Source organism: Drosophila serrata, unplaced genomic scaffold, assembly GCF_035046125.1.
Source record: "Drosophila serrata isolate PLE 108 unplaced genomic scaffold, ASM3504612v1 contig_292, whole genome shotgun sequence".
In the NCBI taxonomy this organism is placed as follows: domain Eukaryota; kingdom Metazoa; phylum Arthropoda; class Insecta; order Diptera; family Drosophilidae; genus Drosophila; species Drosophila serrata.
In genome coordinates, this window is record NW_028257190.1 from 646,806 (window position 1) to 661,403 (window position 14,598).

General features: G+C 36.4%; 2 protein-coding genes and 1 non-coding gene across 7 annotated transcripts in view; all 3 read left to right on the forward strand.

The window, feature by feature from the left end:
- ec (ubiquitin specific peptidase echinus) overlaps positions 1-14,598 on the forward strand; it is a 158,815-nt gene that overhangs the window by 107,532 nt on the left and 36,685 nt on the right. The window lies entirely within an intron of this gene.
- Positions 5,863-5,934, forward strand: TRNAP-CGG (transfer RNA proline (anticodon CGG)). The gene has a single exon. It is a non-coding gene; the product is annotated as a tRNA-Pro (tRNA).
- On the forward strand, positions 7,858-10,916 carry LOC110178018 (solute carrier family 53 member 1). 3 transcript variants are annotated; one of them, XM_020945032.2, is made up of 5 exons: positions 7,858-8,028; positions 8,099-8,795; positions 8,867-9,577; positions 9,635-9,935; positions 10,249-10,916. In XM_020945032.2, exons 1-5 carry the CDS (start codon positions 7,960-7,962, stop codon positions 10,448-10,450), a joined length of 1,980 nt encoding a protein of 659 aa, XP_020800691.2. In that variant the 5' UTR covers positions 7,858-7,959; the 3' UTR covers positions 10,451-10,916. The 3 variants fall into 3 exon arrangements, with proteins under 3 accessions (XP_020800691.2, XP_086692781.1, XP_020800692.1); XM_086836655.1 differs by lacking the exon at positions 7,858-8,028 and having other exon boundaries at positions 8,306-8,444; positions 8,513-8,795; XM_020945033.2 differs by lacking the exon at positions 7,858-8,028 and having other exon boundaries at positions 8,662-8,799.

The window sequence follows — 14,598 nt, forward strand, 5'->3', positions numbered from 1 at the left end:
AGACGAGACGACGGTCAACAATCGGTCCATGATACTATACGACTGATATATATATATGTATATATATATATATTTACTATATACTATAACCAGGGGTCCCAGAAAGCGGAGGAAGTACCATGCTCACGGACTCGCACATCATTTCACAGCTACGAAGACGACGGACGAAGACGACTCCAGTTCCGACAGCGACAGCGACTCCCCTCAGATTAGTTCACACGATAAGCCAAAGGGGTTCCACTTGGCTGGCAACTAATATGAATTTGATATTTATGGCCAAAAGCAAATGATGATTTCCCCGACGGTGGCCGCAACTGCGACTGCCCATTGGCTGTCATTAGGAATGTGAGAAAAACTTTCAGGCCGAAAAAAAAAAATAATGAATGATGGAAAACAAGAACAGAAATACAAAGTTTGTAACACGGCAGATTTATTTTAAAATTTTCTTTTGCTGATAAATACAACAGAAGTAGAAGAGTCAATATATTTATATAATATGCAAAGAAAACAAACATATATATTTATAATTATAAAAAATATAAAGAGACCGGTAAAAGTTGATCCAAGACGGTTCCGCTTCAAGGCTTTGCCTGTGAAAAGTCGAGCTCTTTTTTGGTCTAAACAAGACCTTCTACTCAAGGAAGAAAGGGATCACACATCAAGTCAAAGAAATAATTTTATAAAATCAAACACAAAATAAAAGAAGAGAAGAGATAAATCGTATAGAAAATTAATGTAAGAATATAATATGGAGCCCTAAGAAGGCTGCAAACTGAATAATAATATTGTCATTGCGACAAAGTTGACCTTTCTCGATAACAAAAATAATAAGTGTTGGTTAAACAAACACTGTTTAAAAGAAGTTTTAAAAATGCAATTAAAGTTGTATTTGATTGATTTATCTATTGATTTATCTATCTAGGTCACAATCACAGTTGGAACAGCTTTTGTATTGAAAAATAGTATTTACAAGCAATTTAATATACAATTTCATGTGTATTTCTATAGTTTCCTATGCCTTTCCAATGTATTATAATTTCAGACAGAAGCTTGTAAAAGCCTATAAACCATATATATTCTTGATCAGCATTAAAAGGCAAATTTTTCTAGACATCTCCTGCAGAACAAAATTTTTTTCAGAAATTTCCCATTTTTCGGAAAAAGGGAAAGGGGTTACATCATAAAAATTTGCAAAAATCGGCAAAAAATTCACTTTTTAAATGGAGTATGCAGTTTTATTAACCTGCTAAAAATTAGCATACTGCCGCTTTCCGAATTGAAATTAATGCGTTTTTGGCTTAGTTATGAGATTTTTAGACTTTGATTTGTCGCACAATTTGTTATATAAAAATATAGATAATTATTGATTCAAAATATGTGAATATTTAAAGTTTAGTTACAATTGATCTTATAATTCAGTTTCAAACTGCAAGAGTATATAAACTTCGGCTTTTAATTATAAAAACAATAAAAAAGGATTTTGATATTATTTCACTTAAAACTAGCCACAGAACCTTAAAACCTGAATTAATTTTAGACTTAATAAATGAATAAAAAGGCATACAAAAAATAAATATGCATTAGGCGTCCTACAAAGTCGTCTCAGAACTAATATTACCTTTTTCCCCTTCGGTGCAACTTCATTCGGTGGCCTAATAGAGACATTAATCGAGGTAGAGGAGAAGTTGGAGAGGAGCTGGAGTGGACGGGAAACCGGAAAACACTTTCCACTTTGTGCTACCGTTTTTCCACATTTCCACGAAGCGTCGAAACGTTCAAATGGAAATTCAATTTTCGATGAAACGAAAGACTGTGGACACGAACTCGAGAGCGAGTGAGCACAAGAAATGGTAACAGTTTAAAAGGTTCATTGAACATGGACAACTTTCGAATGGCTGAACATGATGTTGTTCATTGTTCAATGTTTGTTGTTTTTGCTGTACAATTACCAAAACAAGACTGAAGACGGTCCCCGGAATAAGCATTAAATATGCGGGTGTTAGCCCGTCTAGCATTTGCTTTTTTTCCTCTTTATTTGTTGGCCCTGAAACAACAATGCTGACCATGGTGATGATACTTCGTGACTTTGCTGGCAACAATTGCCGAATTTAAATAAAGTCTGTCCTTTGTTTGATGAGTTGTGAACAGCAATTAACAGCTGCCAGAAAATAAAATAAAATAATAAAATAATAATAAGAAGATAGAGAGAGAAGAGGAGTGGGAGAGACAGTTTGGTTCCTAATTTAATATTAAGTTTGCAAAAATAATTATGATTTATATTTAATGGGTGTTCAAGTATATTTTTGAGGGAGTGTCATGACTTGGACCTTGGGTTACTTTACTTTTGCTTCATACTCTCCTAAAAAAATATGCTCTATGCTTTTGTTTTCATTTTCCAACACTTGCGCTTTCTTTTATTTGCTTGTTAACACTGCCATGGATCAGTTTCTTTTATTATTTTTCCCACCAAAAACTCGAACGATTTGCATGTTTACCAACTTGAAATGTTAAATGCAATCTCATTAGCTAATCGAACCGATTGTCCCTTTCTCATTAGGTATACCAGTTTGTTTTCCATTTTCCATTTCCCATTATGTGTTGTGTCACTAATTGAGACACAATCAATCACAAACACCAAAACGAAATACCAAAATCAATTCAATTTGAATTGAATTCAGGTCCGAGTGCTCTGCACTTCCGCTGTTTCCGTTGCATTTTCAATTAGCCGCTCGCCGCTGTGTATTTACACGGCATTTACATTTCCATTTACATTTCCACCAACATTTCCAGCATTACCATTTCCTTGGCCGAGAGAGAGAGAGAGAGAATTGGTCTAAATTTCGGGCCCAAAGAGAGATAAAGGTGAAAGCCGAAAGCCAGAGATTAGAAATTCCAAGAGAGTGTTTTGTGGTGGTAATTGTAATGGTTATTGCAGAGGTAATTGTTATGGCCGGGCCCAGAATAATGCCCATTTCCTGCATTGTCTACGATTCTCTCTCAGTCTGTATATATCGAATATATACACATATATATATATATATATTTGTATGTATGTTTTTTCTTCTACAAGTATTTCAATTTCTATTTTGGCAGTGTGCTTTCTTTTGGCCATAAAATCATAATCGAGTCCAACAACAGGTTGGCACAGTGGCACGATTTTTTTGTACTCCAGAAATTGTATTTTTATTTTTAATCTATAAACCTTATAAATCTAATTAACTAAATTTTATTTCTTTAAATATTTGACAGAATTTATATTTATTATTATAAAAATGGTATAATTTCCATAGTTTTTTCAATAGTACTTAAGCCAATGTGGCGAAATAAATTTGCCAGTCTGCTCTAGTTTCTAATTTGCGATTTCAGTGGCCAAATCGAGTTTTGGTAATCAAGTTTTTGGGTTTTTCTTGCAGCTCTCTGAGCCAGTTTTCTTTAGCATCCCGCATGGGAGTTGGAAAAACTAAACTGAACTGAAAGAAATCCCCAGAAAATCCCCCAGAGCATTGAGTTGATGATGTGTGGTCTCTGTTTCTTTTGGACGGGGGCGTCATTAGCCAGCATTTTTAAAGCCGAAGAACCACCCACAGCCAAGGGGATCAGAGATCAGAGGGCACTGGACCACCACCAAAGATGTATCATGTTTTCCATGAAAGATTTTTGAATGATTAATTATAGAGGAGAGATTGGAGGAAGGTAGAGGTAGAGATGGAGCCAAGATGAATGATCGGATGTGGCAGTTACAGCGACTATGTGTGTGCTTTCAATCCAGCGATCAATGGCAATTCAATTAGCCAATTACGCATTGCCAATTGCCAATTGAGGCACTGACATTTGTAATTACCAAGCTGGAGCTAAAGATAAAGCTATAACTGCAGGTGAAGTTGAAGCTGCAGCTTCAGCGATGCCATAATTTCCATTGCTTGCTCACGGAAGTTGCACAAGTTCTGGCCATGATTGCTGGCCTGGTCAATCAAAACGGAAGTTGCCACTGGGTGGATGCTCCTCCTGTTGTACCGACCTACTTCCGCTTTGGCGCCACACATTGTCTCCGCTGGGAGAGGGAGGGGAGAAAGAGAGGAAGCCATGGTTAATTGATTGATTGCAAAAAAAAAAAAAAATGGCCAACTGAGGATGCTGGCAGATGATATCGATGACGGGGCTGGGTTTCCTTCTGATTCAGATTATGTCTTATTATAAATATTATACCTAATTGTGAGTTGTACAAAGAAGTCATTATTTTAATGGGATTTCCCCTTATTTTCTTTTAGTTGGGTATTATGTAAGGGCCAAAGTATAGAGTAATTCATATTTTTATTGATTTTATTATAAGCATTATATATTTTGTATTAATTTTTTAGTTATTTGATTTATTACCTTTTTATATACTTATTTATTTACTTATTTATTTACTTATTTGTTTATATATCTATTCTGTTAAGTTTGTTTCCTTTCAGAAACCTTCTTTTTCCTTTCAATTCTTATATGTTTGCTCCACTTCTGTCAAAGACCAAACCTTAAAATATATACTTATATATATATTTATACATTCTACAATATATTGTATATAAATCCCATTTTCAGTGTATAAAACTCCAATTCTCTGGACAATTTGTCTAGCTCCAGGCCTCGCCCAGGCCACTAATTAATTACGAATCTGAATATCAAAACCAAATTCCAAGGGGCGCTACCCTGTGACCCCAATCGAAGTGTATTATATATATATATATATAAATCTTTTTTTCCTAAAACTTTAAAGGCTTGGGGTTAAATGGTACAAAAAAGTAACAAATCGATTTGCGGTGGCTGCCGGTTTTTTTTTTTTTGTCAATTAATTGTTTCACGGCTTTGCGTCGCGTGGCTCATAAATTATGGTTGCCACTGAGTTGTAAAGCTACGCAGAACCACAAAAAAATAAATAAATACAAAATCAAGTTTAAATTAAATTAAGTAACAAATTATTTTAACTGTATCAGGAAGGTATATATTAAATTTATGGTATTTATTATTTAAATAGTAAAAAGTAAGCTTCCTTTTAGAAGAAACTTGTTGAAAGTATTGTTATTTAAGAAATATTAAATTTATAATATATATTAAATTTATTTAAATGAATTTGTTGATTTTTTTTATATACAAAATCTCACAAAATCTAATTAAATTAATTTTAATTCCCTAAGGCAAGTCAATTAAATTTAGAATTATAATAAATTAAAACTATAAAAATCATAAATAATCAGTTTATATATTTTTCTAAGCAGATCTTGCAGGAACTTTGTAAAAATTAACCCTGAAACAAACATATTCTTCTAAATTACTTATTAAATTTTATTAAAATTTATTTAAAATTTATTAACTTTGCTTTGATTAAAGTTGAATATTTTTTATGTATTTTTTTTACTCATTTTCTCTCTGTGCATTCCACAAACTGTTGCGTAATTATGCCCAGTTGCCAGAAGAATAACAAAAGAGACGCTCTTGACAATTGTTTATTCCTGGCTTGCTTTCTTTATTATTTATTGTTGATTTTTTTTTGCACTGTTGTTGTTGTTTTGTGTTGTTGTTATGTGTTGTTGTATTTGTTGTTGAACTTTTGTTGTAGTTGTTGTATTTTGCGGTTTTGCCATTCTAGGCATTTGTTTTGTTTTTGCCGTGGGCGTCGCATGGCGCTGATCGTCGTCACCCTCGAGCAATTGTTTTGCCCTCAGAAGCCCCGCAAGATCCCGCAAAGAGCGAAGAATTCAGAAAGGAGAATGGAGAAAGGCCAGCAGAAGAACAGAGAGAAGAGAGTAGAATTCGAATAAAGGGATTGCTGTGGAGAGTTATGAGCCGAAAGTGATGGCAAAAAAGTTCGCAGTCGTCAGAGCCGGCTCGTTGGTCTAGGGGTATGATTCTCGCTTCGGGTGCGAGAGGTCCCGGGTTCAACTCCCGGACGAGCCCAAAGCTACTGATATCTTTTTTTGTTTTTTCATTTTCATTATTAATTTTGTATTCATTTTATTTCTATTAAATATATTTCATTAATACATTTAGTAAGTAATTCAAGTTTGCTTATCGTCGAGGGCTCTTTAGCTTGGTTTCCCTGCTGACTCATTCAGTTTCTGGGAGGTTTTCGTTCTGGTTCCCGATCTCTGTCTGTGTCTTGTCTTTAGCTTTAACTTTAACTCTAACTTTGCCTGGACAGGAAGAGCCGAACAGCGTGCGAACGCATAATGAGATCGAGGAAGTGAATCACAATCGAGGGAAGTCGCAAAAGACTCACTCACTCCAAGGGCTCTGACTGGGATTAATTTATATATCCAGCAACATGAAGGCAAGGAAACTGCTGAAATGTATTTTTCTTGGACTTCAATTAAATTAATTTGACTATTATTATATATTATAGATCTTACATTATTATATAAATAGTTATTGAAAGAATAAGTTAAAGAACAATCATTGTTTTTAATTTTAATAATAGTGTAGATATGGAAAAAACCGATATTTTTATATGCAAATTTTAGTACAAATCAAAATTTAAAAATCTCATAACTAAGTCTAAAACGCATTAATTTCAATTCGGAAAGCGGCATTATGCTAATTTTTAGCAGGGTAATAAAACTGCATACTCCATTTAAAAAGTGAATTTTTGCCCGATTTTTGCAAATTTTCATGATGTAACCCCTTTCCTTTTTTTTTTTTTTTTTAAATGGGAAATTTAAAAAAAAAATTGTTTTCGGCCGGAGATGACTTAAAAAATTCGCCTGTTGATGCTGATCGAGAATATATATGATTTATAGGGTCGGAAATGACTCCTTCACTTTCTTTTAAGCTTCTGACTGAAGGCCCATTACCATTTTTGTACCGATATTAACAATATTTTTATTTGCAAATTTTACTACAAATCAAATTTTAAAAAACTTATAACTAAGCCAAAAACGCATTAATTTCAATTCGGAAAGCGGCAGTATGATAATTTTTAGCAGAGTAATAAAACTGCATTCTCCATTTAAAAAGGGATTTTTTGGCCGATTTTTGCAAATTTTCATGATGTAACCCCTTTCCTTTTAAAAAAAAAAAAAAATGGGAAATTTCTGAAAAAAATTTTTTTCGGCCAGAGATGGCTTAAAAGATTCGCCTGTTGATGCTGATCGAGAAAATATATAATTTATAGGGTCGGAAATGACTCCTTCACTTTCTTTTAAGCTTCTGACTGAAGGCCCATTACAATAATATTAACAATATTTTTATTTGAAATTTTTCGACAAATAAAATTTTAAAAAACTCATAACTAAGCCAAAAATACATTAATTTCTAATTACTCTGCATTTACATTCTTTAAAACCATGTTTATTTATATTTTGAATTTTATACATATGTATATTGTAAGTTTCCTATATATATGCATATAATATATTTCTATTTTTATTTTTATTTTCTACAAATGAATTACCAAATAATAATGTAACTGGTTTTTTTGCTTTATTTCCAGGTATGTTCTTACATTTGAATACCATACATATTCTTATATCAAACAAGATATTCTCTTAAAAACGATAAACAAAGGTGAGATTGTTAATATATATAAGGGATGGAAGGGTGTCTTCTTGTTATGACACCCTTTTTAGAAGGGTCAAACCTTCTCTCTTAAAATTTATACAAGAAACAATAATTTAAAGAAGTTATTAAGATTTGAATGGACAAATTTTGTTAAAAACTTAAGTTGTGAAATATATTATCTTTTTTTATAAGGATATGACACCTGGGGTCGCCATTTCCCTAGATTTCCCTCGTTTTTCATTACTTCCTTGGTATAATTTGTGAAAAAACTATAGTGATATATATTCCGAAAAAATCTCATAAATTTCCAATGATTGTCGGGAGAAAGATGTCAGAACTTGTAGCAGCTGACGGAATTACAAATGTTACGGGCCGGGCTAACTGACGGAGTTCACTCCGAGCCGTAGAAGCTCATTCGCTTCCGCGATGAAATTTGGCAAGACCTTCGAGTCCCATTTGACGGTCGAATGGCGTGAGCAGTATATGCGATATGGGGTAAGGAACTAGGAGAGAGAGAGAGTTCCCTAAAGTGTGCCTGATCCCATCCCTATCTATTACCCTCAAGGATCTCAAGCATATGATCAGGCGAGCCCTGGAGGATGCACCATCCAGCATTCTGGTTGAGGATTATGCAATCCAAAGCTATTTCCGTGCCTTCGAGGAGCGTTTCCTCATGGAATGCCAACTGGAGTTGACGCGAGTGGATAACTTCTTTCTGGAGAAGCTAATGGAGGCGAAGCGAAAGCATGGTCACCTCAAGCTCCAGCTGATGGCCTATTCCCGGGCACCTGGCTACACTGGCAGCGAGATGTCCATGAGTAGCCATCGAAGTCAAGGATCCCGGCTTCAGGGTCGAGATCTAACTGCACCCAAAAAGATCATGACACATCGCCAGTTGAGCACGGCCTACTGTGAGTTCTATTTGAGTTTGGTGCTCATCCAGAACTATCAGACATTGAATGAGACTGGTTTCCGGAAGATTTGCAAGAAATACGACAAGAATTTACGCTCCACAGCGGCCAGTAGTTGGTTCGATGAGAATGTGGAAAATGCTGTGTTTACGGATAGCCGGTATCTGCAGCGAATGATCCGTGAAGTGGAGGATCTGTTCACCGCTCATCTGGCCAGAGGGAATCGGCAATTGGCCATGACCAAGCTTCGTGTACCGCCATTGGGTAAACCCGCATCACCGGCCATGGTCTTCCAATCGGGCTTTGCCCTGGGCATGCTCCTGATGCTCTTCCTGGGCACTGCAATCAGTTGTAGGTTGTGTGTGTGAGAGATAGTTCCACCTTGATTTGGTTTCACCTTCTTTATTCTTCTCTCCATTTAGATTGGAAGCGACCTCCTTGTCCGGATGACAAGTCCACCTTTATGAGTCTGTATAGAGGACCACTCACCTGGGTCATCTTCAATCTGTATATGGCAGCCAATGTGGCTGGTTGGGAACGGGCGGGTGTCAATCACATCCTCATCTTTGATATAGATCCAAGGGATCATATGCAACCGGCTAGATTTTTGGAGATTGCCTGCATCTTTGGCATCCTTTGGACCCTGTCCATGCTGGGTTTCCTCCATTACAGGGTTATGCATCTAAGTGATCCCTTTATCTTTCCCCTGGCCCTCATCCTGATCCTGGCCGGGTTGCTGGTGATGCCGTTGCCCGTTTTGAACTTGAAGGCTCGCTGGTGGACCATCAAGTTGCTGGGACGAGTGATCACTGCCCCTCTGCATTATGTGGGTTTTGCGGACTTTTGGATGGGTGATCAGTTGAATTCGTTGGTCAACTGCCTGGTGGATCATTACATTATGGTGCGTTTCTATTTGCTTTGCTGGCTGCATCGAGAGCGGAGCTTGAACTGCTTTCATCTGGATGTGATGGTGCCCATTGTGAGGTGTCTGCCCGCCTGGTTTCGGTTTGCCCAATGCCTGAGACGATTCCGGGATAGTGGCTCGAAGTCATTGATATATTTGTTAAATGCGGGAAAGTACTCGATGTCCTTTTTCGTGGTCCTCTTCGACACGCTGCGTCAGAGATCGGAGGGTAGTAGTTCTTGTCATTCTTGATGTGATCGTAATGGTTCTACCTATCCTTCCCCAGGTCAGCATGAAAGTGCCTTGAGAAATCCCTACACCTGGCTCTTTGTTGGCAGCTATGTCTTGGCCACCACCTATGGTTATCTTTGGGATGTTCTGCGGGACTTTGGCTTATTTAGGATCATGGATGGGCCACGAATCTTTCTGCGGGAGCAACTTGTGTATCCCCAGGGTTTCTACTACTTTGTCATTGTGGAGAATTTCTGCCTACGTTGGCTCTGGGCTGTGGAATTTGTGATCCATTACAATAATCTAATTGCATCGTATAATCTAAGGACCATAACCACCATAGCGGAGATCACCAGGTGAGCTTAGGGAAGTGATTTTATAAGAGGGAAGTAATTACTGAAATTCTTCATCAGTATCCTACTTTATTTTAAAGAATATCTTCCAAAATAACCCAAGAAACTGAACTAAATTGGTTACAAATTAAGGTTAAAACTATATAAGGTGGTGTGATATATCAAACTTATCCACTTCTACTTCAAATATCAAAATCGTATTAACACTTTCTGACATTCCTGAGGTTTCTCATGATATTTGTTTCTCTTCTTTAAGTTTATTTTTTGCTGAGTGTATCCCTTGTCCTGTCTCCATCCTGTTCCCCCCCTTTTTTAGACGCTTCATCTGGAACTATGTCCGGCTGGAGAATGAGCATTTGTACAATTGCGGCCGATTTCGGGCCACACGGGACATTCACCTGGCGCAGCTGAATCCTCGCCAGGAACGCATGCTGGAGAACATGATGGACGAGTCGGATGGTGTGTCCAACAGGCGGAAGACCCAGACTCGCGATCATCTGTCCAAGGAGTACTTCTAGAGGAGCAGCTGCTCCAGGCAAGGCAGGCAGATCAGATCTCTCTCTCTCTCTCTCTGGGGTCCCTCTTCGTTGTCGTCTTTAATTAATTCATTTTGTGCAAAGCACAACGACAGAGATAGAGAGGACAAGGAGGAAAGGGAGCATGGAGCATGGAGCACGGAGCACGGAGCACGCGACAAACCGGTTGTCCAGCTGCACTGCACCCAAAAGCGGCTCAGATCCCGCTCCCGTTCCCTCCATTCGGGTACAACAATTGTCATTGCTTGTGGAGATCCTCATTGGAGCCACCGATCACGGATTGCCGCCGTCTCTTAATTGACTCGCATCGAGCTTTGATTAGCCTCGTAATTAGCCAGGCGGCAGGCGGGGAAAGCTGGAGGATGAGGGGGGAAGCAGGAGATGGAGGAGCTAGGGGAGATGGAGGAGCTGGAGGAGATGGAGGAGAATCTCCAGCCATTCTAATCTGGCAAAAGGAGAAAGAGAAAGGCAGCCTCCAGGGAGGCTGTTACTTCAGCAAATACACTTTGTTGTTTTTTCCTTGTTGTACATTGTATATTTTGTATATATTGGTATAAAAAATAAGAACTTGGATTGATTACAACAGATTTTGGGGTTTCATCGGAGAATTAAATTAAAAATATAATCAACTAAGGTTTTTTTTCACAGATACTCCTCTGCTATATTTTATGATCTTTCAATACTATTGAATTTATATTTTTTGCACACGCCAAAGTTATTATTTTTAATATAATTTTTGTTGTTTTAGTATTTTAATTGTAATATATTATGTTTTTTAAGATAAAAAAAAAACAATTTTTTTTTAGATAATGACACTATACTAAATTTAAAGAAATGTCTTATGAAAAAGGGTATTACAATTTTAGTCAGAAGCTTGAAACTCGATGAAATAGTCATTTCCAATCATATATATTCTTGATCAGAATTAACAGCCGAGTCGAACTAGCTATGTCCTGCAAAAATTAATTTTTTTTATGACTTAGTTATGAGATTTTCAAGTTTTGGTTTTTTTTTTAGAAAAAATGTCATAAAAATATAGATAAATATCGACTCAAAGAATGGTATTCCAATATTTGTCAGAAGCTCCTAACTCAAAATAGAGTCATTTCCTGCCCTATAAATCATATATATTCTTGATCAGCATTAACAGCCGAATCGATCTAGCTATGTGCCAGAAATATTTATTTTTTTTACAATTTTGAAATTTTTATAAGGCGTTTAAAAACAGTATAAATTAATGAATAGGCTTCCCAGACTTCTATGTACTTATAGAAACTCAATGCCAGTAGCAAATACTTTTAGAAACAATGAATTCTTTACTTTCAGTCGCAATTAGAAACACCAAAATCATCCTAATTCCATGGTTAAAAATTATGTACAGCTTATAAGGAGTAAAAATTAATTTTAAAGAAGAAAAAAAACTTAATGCTCATAAATCCTCTTAGAAGACAAAAGACTTCTGCTTCAGGTGGCAATAATTGAATGCTTTCAATGGCTAATAGTCTTAACTGAAGGTATCCTTAAACATGTTACCTTTTCTTTTTTGATGAAGAGCCTGATGAGTCTAATCCCATCAGACCATGAGATTAGCCAGCACAAAAGGATGTGACTCCTTAAGAACCTTATTTTATTTTCGTTTTCTTTATTATTTTTAACCTTTTGCTTATCCGTTTTTTATTTTGTAATTTGATCTGCAATCACATTCCTTCATTTGGGAATCACTGATGCGAAGGCTAACGTCATGGCCAATGACGAGGACGATCATGATGAGGATGACCAACCAAACTCTATGGAAGAGATTCTTAAAGGGGGTTCAGGAGCAGAGAGGAAAGGGTTTCACTGAGGGAAATTCGAAAGAAATTTAATTAACAAAGGGTTAGGGGAGTTAATGAAGCTCAGAGATAGGTTTTCTCATTGCTAAAGAATCTAAAAGTTTCCTTTAACATATACATTTTGTCTTGAATATATACTAAACAAACATATATTCATATTCATATGTATTCTGTTGATTTATTTATTTACTATATTTCATATATAAATCATATTTTTAAGGCTTTATATTTATAATTGCCGTGTAGTTTAGCTGTTGACTTGGGCACGAGTCAAACATAAATTTTCCATTGACTTGGTGATGTTGCTGCTGTTGCTGTTGCTGTTGTTAATGGCAATTTATGCTGCTTGTCGCGGCGACTGTCTCCTCTCTGGAGAAAAGCCAAGGAAATCGGTGAAAAGGGAAGCTGAGGGGAGTTGGCCCGGTTGGTCGTCGGTTGTTGCCATTATTAATTGACGACGTTGCTTGGCGCGTCAATTAAGCTGCCTGCACAGCACAGTCAGCACAGCACTGTGCAACATGCAGCAGTTGTTGTTGCTGCTGCAGTTGCTGCTGCTGCTGCTGTTGCTGCTGCTGTTGCTGCTGCTGCTGCTGCTGCTGCTGCTGTTGCTGCTGCTGTTGCTGCTGCTGCTGCTGCTGATGTTGCAGTTGCTGTTGCTGTTGCTGTTGCTGCTGCTGCAGTTGCAGTTGCTGCTGCTGCTGCAGTGGCTGTTGTTGCTGTTGCTGCAGTTGCAGTTGCTGCTGATGTTGCAGTTGCTGCTGCTGATGTTGATCTTGGTACAGTCCACGCGCCAAAACCAGACCAAAACAAATAAACAAACAAACCAAGCCAAGGAACCAAGGCAAAGCAAAGCAAAGTAAACGAAAGGCAACGCCAACAAAACAAACAATCTGAACAAAATAAAAGACAAACAATAGCCACAGGAGAGTGTGAGTTCGAGTGCTAATGCGATTTGGGATCAGACCAAGCCCAGTTAGGCTTAGGAAACATACAGTATTATATATATTTGCATTTTCCTCTTTTTTTAACGATATGATATAGTACTTCGATTTACATTAAATATTACACAAAATTCAAGATTAATATATAATGGCTATACATAAAATTTGATGAAAATCTGTTGAAAACTGGAAATGTTCTACTTTTGTTTTTTAATATTTTCCGATTGTTCCTATAGCAACTATATATATGTATATATATATATATAGTCCACCGATTCGCCATGCTCCGATTTATATACTAGTAAAATTATATAGAAGAATAAATCCATAGCTTCACTCAAATGCTCTAAAATTTGTTCCAAATCAAATCTCGCGTATCTGTGCATATGATTCTCAACTGGTTCTTACCTCCCCGGAACGAAGTGCCTGCTGCCTGCCAAGTCTCAGAAATGTGTTGTTACAAAAGTTGCAAGTCATTGTTTACAAGTGTTCGAAGTTAGTAACTAATCATACATACATACTGATCATAGATAGTTAATGATCATACATACTTACTGGTCATAGATACTTAATGTTTAGAGTTACTTGCTGCTCATAGTTAATTGCTCCTTATAGTTATTAGCTGATCATAGTTATTTTTTATCTTAAAATCTTCCGATCGTTCCAATGGCAGCTATATATATGTATATATATAGTCCACCGATTCGCCATGATCCGACTTATATATTAGTAAAATTATATAGAAGAATAACTCAATAGATTCAGTCGAATAGCTTAATCTTTGTTCCAAAACAAATCTCGCTTATCTGTGCATATGATTCCCAACTGGTTTTAACATCCCCGGAACGAAGTGCCTGCTCCTGCCAAGTCTCAGAAATGTGTTGTGTTACAAAAGTTGCAAGTCATTGTTTATTAGTGTTCGAAGTTAGTAACTAATCATACATACATACTGATCATAGATAGTTAATGATCATACATACTTACTGGTTATAGATACTTACTGATCATAGTTACTTACTGATTATAGATATTAACTGATCATAAATACTTACTGGTTGTAGATACTTACTCTTCAGAGTTACTTACTGCTCAAAGTTAATTACTGATCATAGTTACTTAATGTTCATTGATACTTACCGGTCATAGTTAGTTATTGATCATACTTACTTACTGCTCATAGTTAATTTGCTGATTAAGTTATTTACTGATCATAGTTTCATTAAGTTCATTGATACTTACTTTTCAGAGTCAGTTAAAAGGGAAATCTTTCGAAAACAGACCCTTACAGTAGTCAAAGTTTGTTTTTAAAAGGTTATAGATTAGAGTTAACAATTTAACTATATAAAAATACTTGAAT